Source organism: Betta splendens, chromosome 4 (assembly GCF_900634795.4).
Source record: "Betta splendens chromosome 4, fBetSpl5.4, whole genome shotgun sequence".
NCBI lineage: Eukaryota > Metazoa > Chordata > Actinopteri > Anabantiformes > Osphronemidae > Betta > Betta splendens.
Window position 1 is genome coordinate 20,792,661 of NC_040884.2, and position 24,017 is coordinate 20,816,677.

General features: G+C 47.7%; 3 protein-coding genes across 11 annotated transcripts in view; 2 read left to right on the forward strand and 1 right to left on the reverse strand.

Moving 5' to 3' along the window:
- Positions 1-1,395, forward strand: part of LOC114853231 (RNA-binding Raly-like protein) — a 53,691-nt gene extending 52,296 nt beyond the window's left edge. For all 6 annotated transcript variants that reach the window (XM_029146361.3, XM_029146362.3, XM_041070250.2 and 3 more), the window contains one exon: positions 935-1,395. The gene's annotated coding sequence lies outside the window, so the exon portion shown is untranslated. The remainder of the gene's footprint in view (positions 1-934) is intronic.
- A 15,152-nt stretch (positions 1,396-16,547) lies between these two features.
- Positions 16,548-18,607, reverse strand: rbis (ribosomal biogenesis factor). Of its 4 annotated transcripts, none has more exons than XM_041070468.2 (5): positions 18,456-18,570; positions 17,944-18,033; positions 17,369-17,484; positions 17,168-17,290; positions 16,548-17,084 (listed from the first exon to the last, which is right to left on the reverse strand). In XM_041070468.2, the coding sequence occupies exons 3-5, from the start codon at positions 17,477-17,479 to the stop codon at positions 17,016-17,018; spliced, it is 303 nt and encodes a 100-aa protein (XP_040926402.1). In that variant the 5' UTR covers positions 17,480-17,484; positions 17,944-18,033; positions 18,456-18,570; the 3' UTR covers positions 16,548-17,015. The 4 variants fall into 4 exon arrangements, with proteins under 4 accessions (XP_040926402.1, XP_040926403.1, XP_040926404.1 ...); XM_041070469.2 differs by having other exon boundaries at positions 17,844-18,033; XM_041070470.2 differs by lacking the exon at positions 17,944-18,033 and having other exon boundaries at positions 17,174-17,290; positions 18,456-18,607.
- Positions 18,608-19,615: 1,008 nt separating this feature from the next.
- On the forward strand, positions 19,616-23,158 carry LOC114854100 (carbonic anhydrase 1-like). The gene is made up of 7 exons (XM_029148193.3): positions 19,616-19,864; positions 20,111-20,308; positions 21,491-21,609; positions 21,687-21,779; positions 21,871-21,933; positions 22,014-22,169; positions 22,958-23,158. Exons 1-7 carry the CDS (start codon positions 19,831-19,833, stop codon positions 23,075-23,077), a joined length of 783 nt encoding a protein of 260 aa, XP_029004026.1. The 5' UTR covers positions 19,616-19,830; the 3' UTR covers positions 23,078-23,158.
- The last annotated feature ends 859 nt before the right edge of the window (positions 23,159-24,017 follow it).

The window sequence follows — 24,017 nt, forward strand, 5'->3', positions numbered from 1 at the left end:
CAGAACTGCCCATAAACAACATTCATCTAATTGAATTGTGTGAGAGGGGCTGTGAAAGGCGAGGCCTGGAGGTGGAGAGCTTCCCGCCTCGCTCGCCTCTCGGGGTGCGGGTAATGATGCGGCCGCATCATCAGCTGGCTCAGCGCAGCCCGGCTCCTCGAAGCGACGTCGGGCAGCGCTCGGGAGCCGCAGACGGCGGAAGCACCGACGAGTCGAGCCGCGTTGCGGTTCTGGACGAGCGGAGGGAACCTCTCGCTGTACAGTAAATCAGCGTTCATTAGAGGCTCAGCAGGTGTTTGCTGCTGGTCCAATCAGAGCTTTAGCACAAACACAAACATCAGATAATGCAGGGAATGAGTCCTTGAACACCTCTTAGTGCCCATTTATTATTGTTTACCTTATTGGGGTCTGATTGTATTTACTTATGTTCCATATAAAACAGTTTATTTATTGATTAAATCCATCACCATGACATCTCTACATTTTATTAACAATCAAAAATCCTCCACACATACACACATCTGCTCGTCCCAGTTCTGTCCAAACCTTTTCCATTTCATTTCCATGCGTCCCTTCGTCTTCACATTCCATCAGGAGCTGCGTTACGAAGCCCGCTCGTAGCACACACACACTGAAGGACCCGAAAATCCCACTTGAGGCTGCGGTGAATATGTGAAGGTTTTTGCTCGAAGGCCTACAGAGGATAGAAAATTAGCGAGGAGAACCTCAATAAGTCATGTCCGCGAGGATTAAAGAGGCAGCTCGGGCTACCAGCGCGTATTTCAGCATCTCCCAAGATATTTGAGGCCATTCAAACGGACGAGCTTTAAAACTAATCCTCGTCAGATTTACAGTCTTTAAATAGCCGAGATGTGTGAGGAGCAGACGCAGGCCTGGGATGGGTTTTCATGGGTTTTCTCCTCTATCGTTTCAGCGTCAGGGAGCAGACACCTCTGGTCAGTGGTATTAGGCTTCATCATCACCTTCAGAGAGGCAGAACAGGATGGTTAAGGGATCAAGACACTCATTCTGGACTGTAAGTTGTGTTCAAGACATGCTGGCGCACATTAAAGGAGGAGCTGTGACGCACAACCGAACAGCGAGCTGCGAAGAAAATGTACAGTATCCAAGATCCATTTCAATGCATTGGCCTGAGTTGACCTCGTGGATGTTCTGTGCATCTTATCCGGTATTTCACTGCAAGAGACTGACTGACTGTGTGCGTTTACCCTGAAAAAATACCACAGAGCAGACAGAAGGAGCGGCTTTTTATCCAGATGTATTAAATAAATCACGTTGCAGGCAAATTATGTTGAACAGTTGTTGCTGCTTTTAAAACAAATGTGTTTGGGCTGTAATTTCACAAATAGTTTTTTTTTTCTGCAAAAGGAAAAATACAAATTAGCAAACGAGAGAACAAATATCCTGAAAATGAATGAAACATGGGGCCGTCTGGTTCAGCCTTGGCTCACAAGCACCAGCCAGTCGCTGTGAGCGTAACTTTATCCCGCTTCATCCGTTTATCGCACACGCGTCCTGTGGGGCTGCTCCATCCTATGTCCCAGCTCCTGCCAAGTTCTGGAGGCGCAGGGGGCTTCCTGTGGTGGGCAGCCAGCGCCGGCGCCGGCCTCCTGCCAGGGACCGGTGCCCTGACATCTCGGAGCACTGCTCCCTGCTCAGCCTGCGACTCCCAACACGGGCTGCTGCTGTTCAGGAGCCAACGCCCGTCCTGCCTGTGCTGCTACACGGCACGCGTGGCGCCGGTTCATCGGAGCCCCCCTCATGTTTGCTCCAATGTGCAAGCGGCGATCCAAAATGCACCACGAGGCTCAAACGCACCACCGTCCTCTCATAAAGCTGAACTAAGCAGACAGTAATGGACAATATTAACCCCACTTCTTATTTGTCACGTTGCCGCGAACACGCTTCAGCTGAGCAATTATAATTAACCTGATTATGAGATAATTGCTGTAAAGTAAACTATGCCACCAGTGCTCGGATGCCAGCGTGTTCTGCCGCTATAATCTGCCCCCCCCCCCCCCCCCCCCCCCCCCCCCCCCCCCCCTTTTTTTTTTTCATTAAGACGCACCAATTAGAGAGGCGACGCTCGGTCGACGTGTGCGAGAAAACCCAGTTTCTCAAGTGTGAATGAAATGAAAAGAACTCAAATGTATAAAAGCTAAACTGTCCTGCAGCTCATTCAAACTGACTGTGTGGTGAATGATGTGCATTATTTAACACTATTTTTGTATCCAGAACGTGTCTGAGGGAAATGACTCTGCTCCGTGTTTCTTTTTTGCTGGTAGTCGGGTGTTTTAATGAACAGTATGGTGACGTGTCAAATGTTTAGCAAAAAACAAAAAAAGAGAAACAACTCACTGATTTTAACTGTTGTCATTTTTCCGGGTCACTTTGCAGCATTTCTGGCTCAGCGGTGTATATAGTCCCTGTTCTGTTTGATTTTCACCACAAACCAATAGACTGAGACGAGAAACCGTTGAAGCAGCACGCTGACAGTTCGTTGCATTCGCTTTCACGAGGACCGAGGGCTCGTAGAGACGTGACCATACTGTTGTATAGTAATGTACATTTCTTTGTAAAGATATTTTTATCAAAGGGCATGTTTACTGTAAGTTTGTAATTTCGGTTCTGTATAAACCCTATATTCCAGCTGTTGTAAGGCTACAAGGCTCCTCATCGTTGTAGAAATCTATTTGTGTTCTTCTCAGTAAATCTGTTTGTGTCATATCGAAGTAGTCAAACGTTTCAACGATCAACACTTTATTTTACAAATAAACAACTTGAAGGACAAAATAACATTCTGGTTCCATTCATTGCAGACGTGATAATTACTCGCAGGCGGTGTGTGATCATTTAATAATTGTTGTGGTTAATTATGCGGCGCACGCGCCGCCCTGCCGTCGGACTGACGGGTTAACGAGTTGCACGGCGCGGTTTGAGGACGTGTCACGTCGCCGTCAGGAAACCGGGCGCTCCGACGGCGGCGTGGCGCTTGACGTCTGATTAATGGTGTCGGTCACGACGGGCGACGTGAAAGTATATGTGATTTTAGTGTGACCTTTTACATTGAGTCCAGCTCTTATTCCTTGTTTTATGCCTATTTCTACGGCTCCGTGTGCTGACACCAGCATCCTGAGCCGGGCATTGCAAAGTGTCAGGCACCGAATCCTCTACTTGTGTCTGTTTGCCCCTTTTTAAAATGACTTATCTTGCCTATTTCCTGTGCTTCCTGTCAGAATAAAATTCATGTTATGAGCCTAGTGTCCTAATCCCAAGGACAAGACTTTAAGGTTTGGGCATTAAATCAAGATCAGCGCGACAAAGAAAGTGGGCTCTTTCATAAATGCGTGTTTGTAGTGACTTCAAGCAGAAGGTGACTCTTCAGCCAGACTCGGCTCCTCCGGGTCTTGCGGCGTCTTATTAGAGATTCCCTCATTGTTAGACTGCAACACTTGTGTCCTTGAGAGGTGGCGGTGAGTCACAGTCACACAGATAGCGCGGCTTAACGCCCACGTGCATCCACGGCGAGAGGTGACTCAGCGGGGGTTAACGAGGGCCAGCCGCGGTGCCACGCGCCATCAGCCCGCCCACGCCACCCGCGGCGGCATCATGACACGCAGCTGTTCCCGTTCGACCCGCAGCAGACACCTGTCACCTCCCCCGAGCGCCACTTAATTAATAGACCGAACGTCGCCGAGCTTAGGACGCGATTGACGTTATTGCTTTGAGTCGTACGCAGAACACACATCAGATGAACGGCAGCTGCTGGAGACGCGCGTATAGGTTTGATTTAAACGCGTTTACTCAGGCCAGAAGCGTCAGCTCCGATGTGTGTAGAGCAGCTGACGGGTTCCGTTTGTTCATTATAACTTGTCGCTCTCTATTTGGGAGCTAAATGATTCGAGGAGCTCAGTTTCACGTGGATTTGAGTTCCAAACACGTGGATTAGTGTGATGGAAAATGAACATCATTTGGAGCCAGATGGTTTTATCTTAAGAGTAAATAAACACATTTGTTTTTTCTCCCTGTTGGAGATGTATGTTTGGTATAATAACCTCCTAATACTGTATTTGGGATTTGTCATATTGCAGATATTCATTTCCCCCGCTCGCTGCATAAATCTTAATTAACATTTATATTATATTAGCTCAGGGGGGCATGATGAGCGTATTTCCAAGGTTTGATTTGAAAAATATTCAAATGAATTTGCGTGGCCAATAATCGGCGTGTCGGGCTGCAAAGGCGACGTGAGGAGTCTCGATTTTCACCTCGTGGAGAGACTTTAATGAAACCTGTAGAGTTTGACAGTGAAGGATGAGTTGTTGCACTGTCATTACTTTCAGGGAGGCGATGCTCCTCCAGTACATGGTTTACCTCCAGCCTGGTTGTAGGAACACGTAGAGCTCCACTTTTCTTGTTAGCTGAGCAATAAGTAATATTCAAGTAATTAAAAAGTGAAATAATTGTAGACTTTTACTGTATATGTATAATCATCAGCTTCATGAGGAATCAGAGCATTTGAGTCCTGCGGTACATCTTCCCAAATTGCTTTATTGCCAAGGCAATTTCATGGCTATTGGATGATATTACAATGATTCAGGAGCAGAGAGAAACAATCAGTCCTCCCCGTCCACGCCGCAGAAGTCATCAGGTCTTTCAAACGGCATTTATCACGGGGTAATTTCAGATTGAAAACGTGTCGCGGTGATGTATGCCGACGCTAAAGCGGCGAGCAAGTTGAACTGCAAAGGTTAATCCTGTTCAACGGGAGTCCGAAGCGGTCGGATCTGCGCGCTCAGCAGAAACGAAATGTCACACGGGAAGTGGAAATCAAAAAAGACAAGATGAAAAGCTGAGAGATTATTGATCCTCACACAGTCGGGAGAGTGAAACTGAAATTGAAAACTGCGTCGCATGTATGCTGTACATCGTCCTGGAGAGGACGGATTAGTCATATTACTACAGGCCCTGAACCATGAGGCCAGCGAGTGTCATATGAGGACTCAGATCCATGTAGAACAAGTTTCTCATTACACCGAGAAGAACGCTTTTAAACTAGTAAACAGCCAAAAGAAAGTTGAAAGAGGATGAAACACATTCCCCCACGTAGCAACGGCTGGAAACGGGAATAATGAATAATCCTCGTTACCTATGCAGCTGTGTGGGCTGAGCTATCGCCTCAGTTCTGCACTAATTGCTCCGAATCAATAAAAGCGGCTGAATCTGGGGCAGAAGTTCACATCCGGCGCATGAGGCGAGGACGTTTATCTGTTCCATGCGTTTCAGCGACTTGCAGGCAGAGATAAGGCAGAGGGAGCCTCCTGAGCGGCTGCTTCTGAAGCAGCGTGGCTTCCGCCACGCGCCTCAAGGTGTCACTTCGTAATTGAATCCTTCCCTTTGTGCGACGCCGAGGAGGTTCGAGCGCCGCCTGCAGCATCTGCCCACGAGCGCTATCGCCGCCCCGTAATTCTCCATGGAGACGGCTCCTAATGGAAACAAGTCATTACGCGTCTCAATAGAGAAATGATAACACAGTACGGGGAATTGACACATTATAATTATACGCTGTGAATTGGTCAAATACGACCCTTCAGGTTTTGTGACTGAGTCTTCTCCTCCAATTACGTTCTCTGAAGGCCGGTGTCCGTTCATGCACAGCCGCAAATTGTTGTCATTTAGTCCCAACCCTCATAATTAATGCTCCCTGTGTGAAATAGATGACAACGGCACAGATGTTGCCGTTTTAGTGTGTCTCAGTTCAGGATGGCGATTTTATAGGACCCATTTAAATCTTTTGTGTTATGAGTTTCTTCTCACCCTTTAGGATGATTCTAATGCGAAGTATAAAAATAACAATGATCCTGCGTGAGTAAAATCTTCACGTCTCCTTTGTTTTAGCTGTTCTTAAGTTAAACCGGAGAGTTTGGAGAAGTGCTTATGAAGTGCTCCGTCGTCTGCAGCAGCATCCTGACAGGTTACTGAAGTGGGAGCGCGTGGGTGTATCCAGCCCAGCAATCAATCACCCCCACAGCGGTGAGGCAGTAAACTGAGCCTTGGCTTCTCCTCCTTCTTCTTCACCCTTTTCTGAAGCTGCCTCGCCGTCTCTGTGCATTTACAGCAGCCGCCGCGTCACCCTGTTTGCGTTTTGCCTCCACTTCAAACACACCTTTCACTTCAGCGCCGCGCGACCGGGCCCGGTTGCGTGACCCGGCTGCTGGAACTGAGAACATCACCGACGGCGCACATGAAAGACTCGTGTCTCTTCTGGCGCAGGGATTCGCTAAGAGAGCGGCAGAAACGGCACCGACAGACGCTCGGAGTCGGCTTTAAAGTGGACGAGTGGAGCTGGCGCCGCGCGTCTCCCTCTGAATTAGAGCAGGGGTTTAGTGAAGCTCCTGGGTTTGACTCATAATGGAGAGAAAACCAGCAAATCTGGACATTAGGCGACACCGACCGGCTCTAATCTAACGGCCAGCAATGCAAACAAACCCGGAGCTTCCAGAGGAGGAATCCTACATCTCATCAGACCACAGGCCGTGAGCCGTGCATTTACTGTAGCCGTGGTAGGCGTTCATCACGCTTCCTCGACTTCCCTCAGCTAAAGAAAAGGGGAATAAAATGAATTCTCCTTGATCCATCCCAGCCTCATTCCAAGGCCAAATTGGCTATTGATCTCTGTCTCTTTGTCTATTAAGGGAGAGCCTTGCATGCCAGAGCCGGTCGCTGCCGTGGCGGCTGCCCGTATCTCAATGCTGATTGATTCCCTGCGAGCTGTGGCCGAGCGGGCCAAGCCAAGGTTGAGGGGAGAGAGGATGATTGTCTGAGGTTGATGTCGGCCCAGCGGCTGATGCATGCGATGGGGGGAGCTGGAAGTCACCAGCACGGGCTGTTTTGCCTCGTTTAGATCAGTGTCGGTGCTTCTGCGTCAGCGGTGGAGGAAATGAATAAAGATGATCCGTTTGGAGTTTGGGCTTGATGCAACCAAGCAAAGTGGCAGAGCCAGTTCAAGGACGTAGGCCCTGATTGTTACAGATATGGAGGAATAAATAAACGGTACCTCTAGTTCATATTAATTCTAATAATAATTTATGTGACTTTATGGTAAATCCTGAGCAGCAGCTGCCTTGACTTTTCATTTGACAGCTGTGATTAATGCATTCAGACTAAATGAAGTGTAGTTGTTGGGTGAATGCTTCTACTTCATCCCTGATGATCTCTGTAAAAACCTCCCCAGTGACCCAGGAGCGTTATTTGGCAGCCGGTACCTCATTCAGTCTCCAGGCAGAAGCAGCGGAGCTCCTGTAGCCTTCAGCAGCCGCTGAGCCTCAGAAGGATGGAGCCACCGGGACTCGCTCTATGAACCGCACGCTTTTCATTTCTACGCATGCGATTGAAATTTGTCTATGAAATTAAAATGTGGATTTCATTATGTTGTCTTTTTTCGCTGTTATTTAAAAGGAAGTTCCTTTTCATCCTGCACACGATGCAAAGGAAGGAAAACCCTCCTACTGTGAGAACAACAGTCACTTTGATTGCTTTTTTCTCTACCAGATTTTTCAATTGTGCCTTGAAAATGAACCAACTCCCGTTCCCTATTTGAATCAGACACATTTGGAAATGTGATTGCAAGAACCGAGGACAATGATTTTTTTTACTAGCCTGATTCCCTGTATTAAAGGTTGAGGCTACGGTCTCGGCAGCAAACATCCACCCAGCTACAAAAACAAAAGCCTGATTGCTGCTAAGAACTCCAATCTCTCCTGACAGAGACTCGCAAACAGGAATGGGCTCATGTTGTGTCACCTAATGCTCCTGGATAATAACCTTAAACTTGAGTTCCATCTTCCCAATAAAATGACGAGCTCTTCTGGCTTCTGTGAAAAGACTCATTTGAAATATTTTGTGACAAACACACTGATGATACTTCTCTGATTGTGCACTTTCTGCTCCTGTGTGTGATTCTGAAAGCAATTTAAAAGTTGCTGGATGGAAAATATTAATATCTTTAACCAAGCAGGCTTAAAGGAAGTTCATTTTATCTCTCTGACTGAACCATATTTACTGAAATGTCGTTATCTCGTTATTTGCAAGTAGGAAACAAAACAGACACATTTTGGGACAGTAAATAAACATAAATGTCTAGAACAGCATCATGTGCTGTAATACGATCACTATGTTCACTTACAACTGACATGTTGATGCATACATTGTCCTGGCATCCTCCCTTTGAAATGTGACTGTTTCCAGCCGCTACATTAACTCTAACAACTGCAATCATTAAGTTTGCAGAAGGCTGGTGTGAAGTGGGCGGACGTAGCCTTGCACACAGACACAATAAAGCCTGAATAGAGGATTAGGCAGGGAAGCAATACACTAGTCAACAGTTACTTTTGTCACCTTGAAATGAATAGTTGTTCAATTACCTATAGCCCACCATCTAGAACATTCCTGAACTATGGTATTTTATGATTACACAAGATTAATCACCGCATTCCTCTAAAAAGCTATTTGTGCTTAAGAAAGGTCTAAATGTTTTCTGGCCGAGCAGCCCGTCGCACAAAGCTGTTTGGCAGGCAGTAATTGTGTGCCTGTTGAAATAAATGGGCTGTTTCTGAAATGTCAAATGAAACGCTCTAACCTTTACCAAAGGTTAGATGTAACAAGGGAAGCCCTACTGTACAAACGCGCCGCCTGACAATCAGTCAGCACAAGATTAATCTCCCTGCAAACTGACGGGGAGATAATGAAGACATCAGGACGGGAGCCGAGCATGAGTTGACTCAGATGAGTCTTAAGCGTAATGACAATATTAATGTCTGCTCCGAAGTATCAATAAATCATGAGCCGTGCTGAGGGTGGCTGCTGAATTTGAATTTGAGCCCCACGCGTGGTTTTATTTTGCCAAACAGCTGCTGCGGCGTCGCGTGAAGCACGTCGGGTGCAGGTTCTGGAGAGAGGCTCTAACGAGGGAGGAGGCGGTCCCAGCGATGGCCGCGCTCTGATCTAACGACCTCTTTAATGGCGGTCATTGTTTAATTCAATGACGGGGGCCGTTGCGAAGCAGCGGCTGCCGTCGTGAACGGGTGCGTGCAGGTCGAAGGCTCACACCACAGATCCTCCATTCACCACAGTAAACACTGACGATGTCGTCCCTATCGCAGCCGAGTAGAAAACAGCTGCATCTTCTTCCAAGTGTGTCATTGTGCTGAAATGGTTCCTAGACGATATTAAACCATGCTGCGCATTATCCCGACTCCAGCGCTGGGCTTCGACGCCTCACTTTGCCGTGTCCTGGGGAAAGATGCTACAGTACGCAGCGAATAACATTATATAAAATGTGTTGGCGAGATCATTAAGAGCTCTGCGAAGACGTGCCAAATTGAAAATGGAGCACAGATGGGTTTTCACACAGTTCATTAATTAGATTGCCTTCTGAGAACAGTGTTGTGATGGGCTGGGAGCTGCCTGCTCTGAAGACCACACATGGGCCGCGGTGCCGGAGCCTGCAGAGCGGAGCCGGTGGGTGTTACACAGCGACTGGAAACTTTAATCGTGATTAATAATAAATCATCCGCAGCACAGAGTCAATACAGCCACAGCTACGTGTGCAGCACAGGATTCGGGCTGCACCAGGACATCGTGGAGGCTGTAAACTCAACACGACTCTTATTTTCTGTCAGGAGTGAAATATTTATAAATGAGTTGAAAAGGAATTATAATTTGAAACTATGGTTTTTATAACTTTCAGTTTGGGAGAGTAGCCCACAAAAGAATTGTAAACATTCATAGCATGTCTTTCATTATTATTGTGCATGTTATTCAAGGGAAATATTCATTTTTATTTTCTAAACATTTGGCAGCCGGGCTGACCCTGCTCTGAGTGAATGTCAGTCCCTATTCAGAGAATAAAACCACATTTCAGTTTACTCTGAGGGTTCAGCATTGAGCGCTGCTGTTTTCCTCGCGTCAAAACATTGAGTTTTGTGTAAAGTAAGAAGAAAAATGAATAAAAGAAAAGGTCGATCTGATATGAAGGAAGTGTCTTTTCAGTGAAGCCATGCTCATATATCATATTTCACGTTTCATCTTCAAGTGCGACTAAAGAAACGAATGTTGTAAAGTAGCTGAGAACAACGCCTCAAAATTCCTCAACACAAATCTTGATTGTGTTTGATTTATTGTATTTTTGTGCTTCTGTTCTGTTGCTTTAGCCTTTTAAGTCTTGTTTTTGCCTCAGATGTGTTCGTTTCTGCTCGGACTGTTTGTTTTCACTTTGTTCATCTACATTTCTTTTCTTTTTACTTTAGGGTCCAGAGCGAAAAACATTTTGCTCTTCAAACATTTGACATCATAAATGTTCCACCTTTGGAGCATTAATTAGGCAAAAAGTTTTTTTCAATTAAACATTTAAACCCTCCTATGCCTTATATAACATGATGTTGGATGACTTCAGCTATTTTCCATCAGGCGTGTGGCTAATTAGACCTCTCCTCAGAAACCTCTCTTTCCCTTTTCGTGACTGTTGTTGCACTCACTAAATGTTCCGTCTTCTCTTTCATTGATCCGGTGATGAAACTTCCTCTTTGTGCACCTTCACTTTACTCCGTTTACGTCTTCTCACTCCATCCGTCTCTCCTAACGGCCCCCTGGCGTGAGGTGAGCCCTGCTGTCGTCATCTTCTCTGTGAGGCCTTCACACTAGGCACAAAGGCTCATCAAGGCAAACGTCATCCACAGATTTGTCCGTTTTACACATGCGATGCGTTTATGAATGCAATGAGCCTCGGATCTTCTAAGAGGCGATTTTACTCCGGTGACATGGTTGCGTAGCAGCCCAGCAATCCTTTTTCAGGTATTGCCTGTCAGTCAAATGCAGTCTGCAATATTGTGCAATCATCACTTACTTTTTGTGTGTTTTCTGTGCCTGAGCTTCGCGTGTGGCTCTAACAGCTCCGTTTCTATGCAACGGGGCCGATAAGAGCTTCACTTGCCGCCTCTGAACCAGCGCAGACACGAGCCAGGTTTTTATTAATTGCAAAAAAGCAGATGATGAGTAGATAAAAAACGGCTAATTTGCACCGACAGTGTAGCAAAAATACCAAGTTGAGGAGACGCTGCGTCCCAGATGGACCGAGGCTCGTCCCAGGTCTTTTTGTCTTTTATCTCGGCGGCTTCTCCTCATCTGGAAGCCGTCCACGTTCTCCGTTTACTCCGCTGAATCACAGACCTCGCTCCCCCATTGCCCTCCACTGCCAACACTGAAAATGTTCCTGCCTCTTACCAAAATGAATGACTAACATTTGCGCTTGTCCTTGTCCTGCGGCTTCTATCTCATTCATTTAACTACCGGTTGCTTGTAATTTTTGGCAATGACTGCGACTTAACATGCAAATGTAAAGACTGGCGTTTTCCCTTCGTGCACGTTTCAAGTCACAGTTAATCTGTTTGAAATGGTCTGGGATGGCAAATCTTCACGGCTGTGCACAGCACAAATTGCAGACCTGGAACAGAGTCATGGTTTGTCTATTGGTGTAACAAATAGTTATTAGCCTCACTGAGATTGCTTAGACTTGACCGGCATCCTTCCATATTTACAGAGAAACCAGCAACTGCTGCAGTCCAGTCTTTGGTCAGATTCTTTCATCTGCTTGTAGGAAAAGCAGCATCAGGGGTTGAGTTCTGTTTCTGCAGCTTTATTGAAGATCAGACATGAATCCAGCACATAAACAAAAAAAAAAATAGCAGAAACAGTTTTACTCAGACTGAAAAATGGAAAAACAGTCAAAAATGCAGACGAAATGCTCCTAAAGATGATAAATACTTGATATGCAACTGAATTCTCGACAACGCTAGAGACAAACTCTGAATTTTAATAACATAAACAAAGTGTGAGAAAGCAAATAATGCAAATAAACAACCTTCCAGCGATGGGCAAAATATTTTCATGTTTACAATTTCAAGTGTCAGCATCTTCATAAATATTTGGATAGATTCATCCAAAGCCGCTAAGAACTTGATTTTACATCCCAAGTGTTAAAAATACTAAAAAGGACACAGTTCCCATTAAAACACCCTCAATAGGATGCCGGCACAATTGCTATTTGTTGTTGTTTACCTTTTTTTTTTCCTCTCAAATTGCTGCTGAAAAAATTGAAACTTCCCCATTGTGGGATTAATAAAGTCATATCCCATCCGATTATTGTTAATAATAAAAGTCAGCGTCTGCCTCACCTGGACAAGGGGAATAAGGAGACAATCGCAAAGAAGCAGCTGTTGAAACGTGCTTTCAAGGTCACTCATGGAAATAAAACGTTAAACCCCATCTTGTTCCTGAGTCGCACAGCACCGTAAAAATAAAAGCACTTTGCCTTCTGCATATTTGTGAAGGTGGATGTCGTGGCCAGTGAGCGGACGGACGTCCACGTCCAAGGCGGCTGAAAACAAAGGCAGACGCAGCAGGCGGCAGCAAAGTGCTGTGTTTTAGGAGGCCTGCCTGTTTCCAGACGGTGACGTGTGACGCGGGGGGGAACAGATGTTCTCTGCTCACGCACCTGACAGGTGCAGCAGGAGGCGTTCTCCACTCCGCCGACACGTGAGCACGCGCTCCTCTCCAGAAGTGCTGCGAGCCGCGCTCCCTCCCGGCGCACGCCGGCCCACAGGCGCCGCAGGTGGGACCTCGCCGGCCACTCGGGCGACGTGCCCGGCATCCTATTAAGGAGGCAGCTCTGCCTCCGCCGTGCTCTCTGGAGTGGAAAGCCTATTTCGTTCCCCACGAGCCGAACAGCTTGCAGTCGCTTGTCGCTCTGGTGGGTTGTTGCAGATGGAAAATGGAGCTGCAGAGACCCGGGCTTGTTTGTTTTGCCATTTGGTTCTGATCCAGATACAGTGTGGAGCGTGAGAGGTTTGTTACCAGCAGTACGGGGCTGATTGTTGTATAAGGACTGTACTTTTATTATTTTATGACACCTCGTGGACGATACAATCTGACTTTTGCACAGTTACAAACAGACTCAGTGTAAAACCATTTAAATGCAAACTAGACTTTCGTGGCGACACCTGCTCGCAGACGCTGTGCATCTCAGGCCGATGCACCAGGTCCTGAACCACCAGGGCACAAAGAAATCATCATTCATTCTATTTGTCTTTTAGAACCAAATAAAAACATGATTTTAAAATTGGGTTCCTTGAATTTATTCCTTGCATTTAGTGTCTTTAAATTAAATTCAGTCTTGATGAATCAGAGACGTTGTGAAGACATTGTTCTTCACGTTAGACATTTGCATCTTTTTAACTTTCAGCTTTAAATGTTATGTCCCCTGAAATCTGCTATAAACCTAATTCATATTTTGAATTTTTTATGACATTTTTCTTGAAATACAGTATTATACAAGGGTGTTCACCACATACTATGGTAGGACACTTTTTTTTATTAATACTACTACTGCTGCTATATAGACTGTACACACACACACACACACACACACACCTTTTTCACTCCCATCTGAACAACAGACCACATGGTTGTGTGCTCAATGTTGCTGCTTTCTGCTTCAAATCCAACTTTAGACAAATGTTTTCCACCTGCCTGAGACTAAATACATTTAGTCATGCAACAGAGTTGGTATTAGAAGGTACCAAACTGGACTCTGAATAAATATGTGCATGGAGTGTGTAACATGGGAGTCTCAGTAACGTGAGCAGTGCACGGGCGAGTGAAAATCCAGCGTGTGCATGTCGTCCGATGCAGAATGAAAACAGACAGAAGACCGACCAAACCAGGCCGCGTGGTTCCTGATGAGCGGAGCCGACTCAGAGAACTTCTTGAGGCCTGCACAGGTGCCGTGTAATGAACCTAACGACCCCGTCCACCTGCAATGCTCTGCAAAGGGGTCATAACAGGTCAGACACTTAGACTGCAACCAGAATCCAGGATCAAATATCTGCCACCAGTCACAGTATAGTTTGTGATTATTAGAGAAAACACATGCTACTGAGGAGGATCACTGTTAATCAGGACCTCAGCATCATTTTCACGTCTCTCAAAGGCTGAAGCCCAGTGGTGTGGAGCAGCACTGGGATGAAATCGCTATCCAACCCCATAAGTCCTTCATCTCAGGATATCTGTTCCTGTCATCTGTGCTGCTCAGATATTTCACATTCAACATGAATAAAATTACAATGCCCCCGTCGCTGCACACCGGCCGTATCACGCCTGCCAGTGAGGGTATTGGAGCTGCAGCGAGGGAGCACCAAAGGCTCGGGTTTAATCTTACTTTTGGAGGGACAGACGCTCGATCAAACGGCAAATCACACCGAGGGCACAGCAGCAGCCCAAGCTCCCCCGCTCCAACGCCGAGACTCGGGCAAAATATACAGATTCACAGGAGATAAGTCTGCAGGCGAGAGAGCGTGAGCAGAATGCCTGGGCCCGTGTGAAGACGCTGCTCGGCTCAACTTTGGTCAGAGTTGGAATGAGTGAAGGGCTCCGGCGCGTGCTTCGGTGAGCGGGTGTTTATGAAGGCTGACTCTTTTCTTATGATAATCATTTGACGTCAATGGCATCTCTGACTTTGAAATTCAAATGGCTTTTAAATGAACCTGCATCTTCCAAAGTCAAGAGAGCCGAGTCTCCTTAAAAAAAGACGCAAACGAGACCGGGCTGTCGGAGCAATGTGTCGTTTAAGGAGCGCGTTTCACCTGGACGGTCTCCTTGAGATTTCCCTCCATGCATTGGTGTTTACTTCACGTAAAGGCAACGGGAAGAAGTGAAGCGAAGAACCCGTCGCCATTAAAAACAAACACGAGCGTCTGCGCTGTGACAACTGCTGGGATCTGAAACGGCTGTGAAAAGCAGATCTGCGTAGGCAAACGCGCAGACAGCAAACAGGCCGGGCTCCTCGGGCTCAGACAAACACAGCCGTTCTCATTGCTGTCACACGGAGAAGTGCAGGTGCTGTAACCTTTAGCTGGAGCGAAAAAGCCAGCTGTGCTGCGGGAATGACACGCTGCAAATAGTCCTTGAGCTCCTTATTGGCATTCAGCGAACATCCCCGCCTTTCTCTCCCTCTGCCTGTGTCCCCAACTCTCCCTCGCACACAAACACGCACATCCCCGCTTGTCATCGTGCATATTGATAGCCCTCCAGAGCGCCACCTTGTGGCCGCTTCCGACTCCGTCGTTAGGCTAAAACGTCCATTTTGATCACATTCAATTAAGGCCATTAAAGAGTTTAACGTATGAAAACCAAATCAGCGCGTGTCTTGGGGGAAAGAACGCTTCTCCTACAAATGTATGATTTATTTTTTTTTTTTAATTTGAAGTCGGATCAAAGGCTCAAGTTTTAAAGCTACACGCAGAACTTGGGTAGTGATTTTCGTGCATGACTAACACCACTCCGGCGTGACAAACGCACACCCGGGCTCCAGCGACCCCCCGCCGGCTCGCGCGCATCGCACCGAGCGTTCGGCGCGCGCCGGCGTGACATCCGCCTCGCGGGGGCGCGCGGCGACACTGCCCCGCTGCCGCCTGGATCGCAGCGGGGGAGCGCGTGCTCTCGGGCTGACGCCTCAACGCCGCGTCTGCCGCTCCCGCTCCCCATCCAGTCGTTTCCATGAATGCTCCCACCCCACGGAGAAAGGGTTTGCTGGGATTTCAACAAGCTGTCAAAACAGTAATCCCTTTAAATCAGCAATACTGGGTGGAAAACACAGCTCATAGTGATGAGCCTACAAAAACATACATGCATGTGATACATTCTCAGTCCTTCAGCATCTGCACACTCTAAGAACGTTGCTCCAGCTGTGGACTGAGTAAGAGCAGGTTGTCGACCACTTGTGTGACTGTGTGCGTGTTGTGTTGTTCCTGCGTCCCCCACGTGGCCAAATAATCAGCTGGTGCAGGTTTAAGCTTTTCCAAATTAAAGCCCCCCCCCCTCTCACGATAACCATCTTCACCTTGAAGCTCATTCTTTTCTCCTCCGTGTCAACACGGTGGAGCAGGCGCTTGTTTACCAGCCTCAGATTTATCGAGCGTCCGCCCCGTGCAGAGGTCACGACGGAGACGAGCCAGAAAACGATGCAGCCGTCACATCCAGCGTCAGGTCTCTACAGCAGCAGCGTAATGAAAACGCAGCGCTTCACAGGTGGAGCCGAAAATCTATACGTCTACGTAAAGGACAGGACAATGAAAATATGATGAACACAGCAGCAAGTAAATGCCTCAAACACTGAGGCTGCTGCATTATTATGGGACACGGCCGACAGCAGCAGCTGAAGCACTGTGTGAAATTCTCATTATATTCTGGGAGCGTTCGTTTCGTTGTGGATTTTTAATTGGTAACAAAACTCCTCATTAAACTCAGAAGTTAAAATTATCTCTGCTGGTGTGAAAACCTGCACGGATCTCGAACGACGTGTGATCAAGCTCACGCACGGTTGTTTAATTCATCTAAATATGTTCTGTTTGATAAAATATTTATTTCTAGGTTGTCTTCAATCTAATATTGACTCAGAATGATGAAAAATCACCAGCATTTTTTCTGTTTAATAAAGAAAGCTGTGTTAAACAATCATTCAATTATTCAACTGTCAATCAACAGGAAGGTAATTGCTGAATGCTAAGCACCACCAGGTCTCTCTTAATTATATGATTTTATATTTTTATTTATTTTATTCCGCAACTAGCAAAATGCGAACAATAATTAGCACATCAACATTTCAGCAGTCGTAGCTGGAGAATTAAGATAAAAACATACTCCGAGACTGAACATCACAAGTCTCTGACCCGATGACGCCGGTCGGAAATCAATGTCCTTTAATCACACAGCGATCTGTCTGCAGCCTCCTCCGGTCGGCAGCCTTCAGTCCTGGCATGAGATGTCAGAGCGTATTGGAAACACACTGACAGCGGCTCCGTCCGTCCAACATCATCCAGCGTGACCCGAGGAGCAGCTCGCTCGTCTGTCACCTGCGCTCGTGACATTGCTTGCTTCTTGGCCTATAATTGAGAGAAGAGCTGAGCAGCGCTGTCCACGTTCACAGACTCCTTCGGTGGCTCTCTGGCAGCCTAAACAACCAAATGAATGATTAATAACTGGGAGGATGAAAATGCTTAATATTTTTTTATAATAATAAAATGTTTCAACGCACCTTCACCTGTGTTTGTTTCTTGGGCTCGGCAGCAACAGATTTGGAAGCGCTCCTCATGTCCTTCTGGACTTCTGTGAAGATCTGGTTGAGATTCTCCACCTTCTCGTTTTTCACGGCGTTGAGCTGTGAAGACAAACAGCGCTTGAGCGGGTGCAACGAACGCCACATGGGAGCGAGGACTCAAAGCGTGGAGGCCATTACGTGTTTGAGTGTAGTCGTGACGGGCTTCGCTTTGTGCTTGAGCTTCAGATGCTTGTTTGCCACTTGGAAGACGCTCTTCTGCTTTTTCCCCTTTTGCTTGTTCTTTGCCATGTTACCTGAAGAAAGAGGACGAAGAGAAGCAGACTTTTAAATTCCAACATCTGTGTTCATGCTAGCGGCATAGTCATAACTCTTCCGCTGGAAAAGAAGTTTCATGTGAAAATATTTGAGGTCAAATCTTACAGCTTTGCAGCCGACTGCAAACAGAAACAAACCCTGTGAGTGTGAAAACAGGGTTGACAGGTATAAAAAAAAACAAGCCTGTAGGAAGAGGCACGAGGCCCAAAGCAGGAGTGGAAACGTCCTGAGCACAGACAGCAAACCAAACATAAAGGCTGCGTTGTATATGAACCACACACTCTAGTGGGTCAGGCTGCCAGCTTGTGTAATGGTCACGCTTTTCTGCTCATCCTACCATAGGAGGAGCTCTGCTGTAAGGGAATGGTGGTTTTACACTAGAGAGTGCCCCCTGGATGTGTATGTGCAGGCTGGTGCCGAGCCGGACGGTGTCGCACCTCCTTAGTCCAGATGACGTAACACTCCTGGTTTCCTAATCAGCTTCTCGCTTTGCCACAGACCATTTAAATAATTCCCAGAGAAGACGTCTAAAAGCACAAAGACAAGCTTCATACAGTGGTTTGGAAGCAGCCCCGAGCCCATGACGTGATGCTTTCAGCTGATTAACTGATCCTAGAGGGTCGCCTCATCACCGCTGATTAACCCACACCATACCAAACGTGATGGGTATCGACTGACTGGACACGCTTAACTAGGGTAATTACCCTTTGATTGTAAAACAAGCAGCCCTGAATTTAATCAAACACTGTGAAAAGCAGTCAACAACTGAATCGACAGTGAAGGTAATTAGTGGCCATAGTTCTACATGAACCTCCGTTCCCGTTTGTTCCTCCCTATCAGATGTTTCCCCCTTTTTTAACATCTTGTCGGTGATATCAGTTGTATAAAGCGTGATTAAAGTGGGTTGTTCCGCGTTGACGGCGTCAGCGGTTAAAGAACGTAGACATACCTTGTAATAGAAGATGTTGGTGTTGTTGTCCTCATGTGCTGCGACCGCGTTGGCGTCTACGTCACTTTTGTGCGACGGTTGACGTCAGACATGTGGAGGCTAAGGGCTATTATTTTGAAAGAGGTCGCGGAAGAAAAAGACTCTACTTACCATAGTAGAGTCTTGCTTACTATATGTGGATATGTCGGTTTCAGTTTTTTTTAATAATATTAAAAATAAATAAAAACACTAATGATCAATTTATATGAAATAAAATTCTACTTATTAATTTCTAAGACCCGGGGAATTGTGTTGTAGTCTTACTGACCAACAGCAGATGGCGCTGTGGTATCATCGTACCTATTCATCACAGCCCTTTGAACAGTAATGTATTCTGCGCCGTGTTCGTGTCATTGACATTATCTTCTCACATTCAGGTTTGACCTCATGCAAATGTATGAGTATGACTCTGATGCACAACGGCGTCCTTTGGTCCCCTTGTCACGAACATTGACTTGTCACTCCATGCAGGCCTAATTTTTTACCACCTGCAGTCACTGATATGAAAATCATGCACAAAGTAGGCATTAGCTTTGTGTCATCCGCGTTGCTGAGCTATGCACAAGCCAAACACAAGGCTTCCGTTCCTTCTAGACTAAACTAGACTAAATGACACTCATTTATAGTTCTACTATAGTCTCTCTGACTCCTGTACTGCCCCTTGGATCCAGCAAACACATTGGAGGAACATGTACACAGCCTATTAAGCAGCTTTTTATCTTTCTGTGTCTTCTTGTGTAGCACTGAAGCCAAACGGGCGTTTGAGACAGTGCTGCATTTTTCATGCAACATGAACAAATAAACGTTGCGATAAATCAGTGTAATAACGGCAGAGTCCTTCTCATTGTTCTATGTCTGCCTCGCATTTTGCTGTTTCTGTGCTTGGCACCGCTCAGCAGGTGCGATAACGCTGCAACAGTGTCACAGCTGCAGCGCACGCTCAGTCCGACTACAGGCTTGATGGAATTACTACTGAACCTGTCAGTGGAAGAATGAAGATGCGCGCAGCGCGTTGCCGTCGAGAACCGCGCAGCTCATCCCGTGCCAACGCAGAGAGAGAGAGCGAGAGAGAGAGCGAGAGAGAGAGAGAGAGAGAGAGAGAGAGAGAGAGAGAGAGTCATTGATCCATCGTGTTACTGTACTGCGGCGCATCTAAACTCCTCCCGGTCACTGCGCGGACATCATGTGGCCAACACCAGCCTGACAGATCCACCGCACGCTGGGGACCCTATATAAAGTCCACAGCTGCCAGGTGGAGTCCACTGGCTGCTTGGCTGGGGAGCAGGTCGTTTTGGGAGATTGCTGCTCTAAATACCCATAGAGCCGAACCGTAACGATGTCTCACTCCTGGGGATACGAGGCGACCAACGGTAAGGCGCGCTGCCGCGGACGCGCTACGGCGTAGGGGTGACATTACTGACACCGAATCAGCGGGCGGTGCGCTCAATGAACGAAGGACGGTGCCGAGATTTTTAATCCAGCGCACGTGAGGGTTTTTTTTTTCCACGAGCGTCAAAGCACGTCGCCGTCCTCGCACGTCCCGCTCCATCCCACGCATGACGCCCGCACGTCTACACCAACACTCCGCTAATACCACTGTTCTGATTTAATTCTAGGACCCAGCAAATGGGGTGCTTCCTTCCCCATTGCCAACGGAGACCGTCAGTCTCCCATTGACATCGTGCCAGGTAACGCATCACACGACCCGGGACTGAAGCCGCTCAAACTGAAGTACGACCCATCCACCTGCCTCGAAATTCTCAACAACGGACATTCCTTCCAAGTGACCTTCGCCGATGACACCGACAGCTCCAGTGAGTATTAAAGGCGCAACAAATACCTAAGGTCAGCGGTGCACGCTCTAATTTATGTCTTGACGTTTGAATATGTTGCATCACCCTTGAAATTCCCGCAGTATTTGCAGATACAACGAAAGCGCAGTAACGCAAATGGGCTCATTACGGACTTACATAACGCCTTAAATGCTTCAATGCCTGGCTGCTGTGCGTTAACTGTAGCTCACACTGTCTCGGTCTCGCACGGAGCAGGTTAATAAATAATATACTAATATGAAGACGCATGAGTCATTCCCTTCACGCCTGGACTTGGGCATTACCGCTGGAACTGGCTATTTAATAAGAACAATTAGTTTAAAGGGGAGTTTAATGAATTGGCAGCGCGGTTGCGTCTGACTAGGCTTGAGCCCCTGGTGAAGTTTTCCCACGGTCAAAGGTCAAAAAATGAAAGGTTGCTGTGCAAATATAACCCAGTCACAGTTAAATATCAATCATCAATTTAGGAGTTTTTTTTAACACAACAGTGTTTCTAGCCATCAGCTGAAGTCCTTTTAGATTATAGGGGATTTTTAAGTTATGATATGACTCAGTCTCAGCAGGTCTAATTTTGCTTCCTTTGCTCTTTTTTATTCTGCATTTCTAATTAAGGTCTGTGTGTCACTGTCATCCGTCATGCGATCACTGTGGTGATGATGAATGTTACCCTTCCTACTTTTTTTGTTCCTGCACTTATCAGCCCAGGCCGCCTACTGAGAAACAAATATCCTGTTTGAACTGGGCGTTGCGTCGGCGCGTACGTCTCAGCATTTAGTAGCGTCGCACCAGAACAATAGAGGATCACTGCTCCTGTGTCACCTGCTATGGATACAGTAAATACACTGTAGCTGTGACGTTGGCAAAGCCTGAATGTCACTTCAGTCATCCTGAAGTTTGACCAGTTCCCGACAACAGGAAGTGAGGTGACAGAAGTGTGTGTGTGTGTGTGTGTGTGTGTGTGTGTGTGTGTGTGTGTGTGTGTGTGTGTTCATGCTGAAACGCTGCTCATAGATCTTTTCCCCTGCACCGCGTCTGAGCCATCGTTTTATAGCAGAGCTGCAGCCAAGGCAATAATCAAAGCCCGGCTGTGGCCGACTGCGGTACTTCCCACGTTCAGTGTGGGCTGCGCTGATGAGGGATTTGTCTTGTGTGTTTGTTCCGCAGCTCTGACGGACGGACCGATCTCAGGGACCTACAGGCTCAAGCAGTTTCACTTCCACTGGGGAGCGACTGACGACAGAGGCTCGGAGCACACGGTGCAAGGGGCCAAGTTCCCCGCTGAGGTGAGGATCAGCCGACAGTAAGTACATCTACATCACTTCCATTGTACTGAGCGTCTTGTTGTCTATTCATCCTCCAGCTCCACCTGGTGCACTGGAACACTAAATATGCAAGCTTCGGTGAAGCTGTCAACAAACCCGACGGACTCGCTGTCGTTGGAGTCTTCCTGAAGGTCAGACGCGCCGATTCCACTCTATCATTGGGTTTCACAGTCGTCACATGACGGGGACTGTTTGCTGATGATCACATTATTAACCGTTCAGATCGGCAATGAAAACGCCCATCTCCAGAAGCTCATTGATAAATTCTCCGTCATCACCAATGCTGTAAGTCAGATCATATCTTTATGCATTTCTCATATGAGACCCCCGACTGAGCTCCCTGTCTCTCTGTGTAACGCCTCCAGAAAACGCAGACGACCTTCGTCGACTTCAACCCTGCCACGCTGCTCCCCGGCTGCCTGGACTACTGGACATACCTCGGGTCTCTGACCACGCCCCCCCTGTACGAGAGCGTCACCTGGATCGTCCTCAAACATCAGATCACCGTCAGCTCTGCGCAGGTACGACCCGACGCCGCGGCAGCACACACGCGCTCGGTCAGGAGACGTTCAGGAAACCTGGAGGCGACAGGAACCGCTCATCCTGTAGGCCGAGCCTGTGTTCGTGTCAGATATCAAACACATGAGCACAGGAAACCTGCGGGTGACAGGAACCGCTCATGTAGGTGTGATATTAAATATAGCACACACGCTAAAGTGACGCTGACATAGATTCCTCTCCAACTGGGTTTGTCCTTGAGATTTCACTGAGTTGAAAAGAAAAAAAAACAGTGTCTGCAGTGTGAACGAGTGGGACGTGTGACTTTTAGACTCATTAACGGCGAGAGCGGCAGATAAGTTATTCATTCCACGCTGATACAAGTGATCTGTCAGGCACTGGTTGTTGTCTAATCAACGCACAGCAGCCAGTGGTGAATAATTACTCACCACGTGCAGCGCGCGGCTGCAGCGGTGGGATGACATCGGCTAATTCATTAGCCGGACTTCATCGCCTGACGCCGCCCCGCAGCCGCTCGCTTACATCGTGTTTGCCTGATTGCACACAGCGCGGGCAACACCCAGGCAGGACTTAATCCCACACCCAGAGCTAAAACCGCTAAAAGCCCAGCGTTTGCTCAGTGCACCGACTCGTACTGTAAAAAAAAAAAAAAAAAAAAACCTCCCTTCACGCCGACGAGGCAGCTCCTTAGCCTCGTTCCGCCGTCCGGGCCTGTGGACCCGTGTGGGTGAGTCATGGGTGGTGCGAGCGGCAGTGACTAACCCCAGCGCTGCCTTCTCCCTCTTCACAGATGGCCAAGTTCCGCACGCTGCTCTTCTCCTCCAATGGTGAAGCTCCGTGCTGCATGGAGAACAACTACCGCCCTCCGCAGCCGCTCAAGGGCCGCGTGGTCCGTGCCTCCTTCAAGTGATGCCCCGTCCTCCATGTGTCCTGTTGCCCCCAGCCCTTTAGTCAGGCCGCCCCTTTCTTGCAGTGACCCCCCCCCCCCCCCCCCCCCCCCCCCCCCCCCCAAAGCGTGCATATCCTTCTCTCTGACCTTATTAGCCTGTGCATCTCTGTTTCTCTGTGTGTAATAGTCCAGTGGCGACTCTCCGCCATGGTTTGTGTCATAGGACGAACGTTTAGCGCTGGCAGCAGCATATTTCGGTGTGGTGCTATACTCGGTGAGGTGTTCTGTCTTCGGCCCACGTGCGCGGCGGGGATGAAAGATGAGGATGAGTTAGAGCCCAAACGGTGCCTTCACTGCACCGGAAACAGCGAGCGCACGCGAGCTGCAGCAGGCAGGGGGAGGATGAAGCTGCATCGCCATCTGTGAGGAGAGGGAGGTGCAGACCAACACACACACACACACACGCACACACACACACGCACACAGGACACGTTCACTCCCCACTGTTAGTGTCTCTGTAATCTCTGACCGACGGACGGCCTCGGCAGCGCGGCGGCTTAATGAAACGCTCCAGCCGCCTCCGTCACAAGCAATCGAGTCAGAAAATCCCCCTCCGGCGAGCGCGCTCGCGCTCCTGCGAGCTCGCGTGCGCAGACGCGCGCAGACGCGCTGCCTATAGGCGCTGACCTGCTTATAGGCTTCAACTCAACAGCGACGGAGCATCGGGACAAACTGCTGCCGCAACCGCGCATCGGGACGAGAGATTATCAGTTATTACAGCTTATGTCCAAATCTTCCATGTGTTTGTCATCCTGCCTCGCGCTGTTATTATTTGTATTTGTTTTGACGCTGACAGCTTATGCAAAATGAGTCTTACAGTAAGTAATTCCTGAATATGTTTTGTAACCAAAAGCTCTTCGCAATTCTCATGATAACGCAGCAATACAGAGGGGAAACCCCT

What these genes read in the sequence shown, in the direction of transcription:
- rbis (XM_041070467.2), bottom strand. Translation starts at nt 17,479, where the DNA reads ATGGCAAAGAACAAGCAAAAGGGGAAAAAGCAGAAGAGCGTCTTCCAA. An exon ending in TCACGACTACACTCAAACAC is followed by an intron (nt 17,291 to 17,368) that starts GTAATGGCCTCC and finishes TTGTCTTCACAG; the next exon opens with CTCAACGCCGTGAAAAACGA. An exon ending in AGAAACAAACACAGGTGAAG is followed by an intron (nt 17,085 to 17,167) that starts GTGCGTTGAAAC and finishes TTGGTTGTTTAG; the next exon opens with GCTGCCAGAGAGCCACCGAA.
- LOC114854100 (XM_029148193.3), top strand. Translation starts at nt 19,831, where the DNA reads ATGTCTCACTCCTGGGGATACGAGGCGACCAACG. An exon ending in TCGTTGGAGTCTTCCTGAAG is followed by an intron (nt 21,780 to 21,870) that starts GTCAGACGCGCC and finishes TTAACCGTTCAG; the next exon opens with ATCGGCAATGAAAACGCCCA. An exon ending in TCTCCGTCATCACCAATGCT is followed by an intron (nt 21,934 to 22,013) that starts GTAAGTCAGATC and finishes TAACGCCTCCAG; the next exon opens with AAAACGCAGACGACCTTCGT.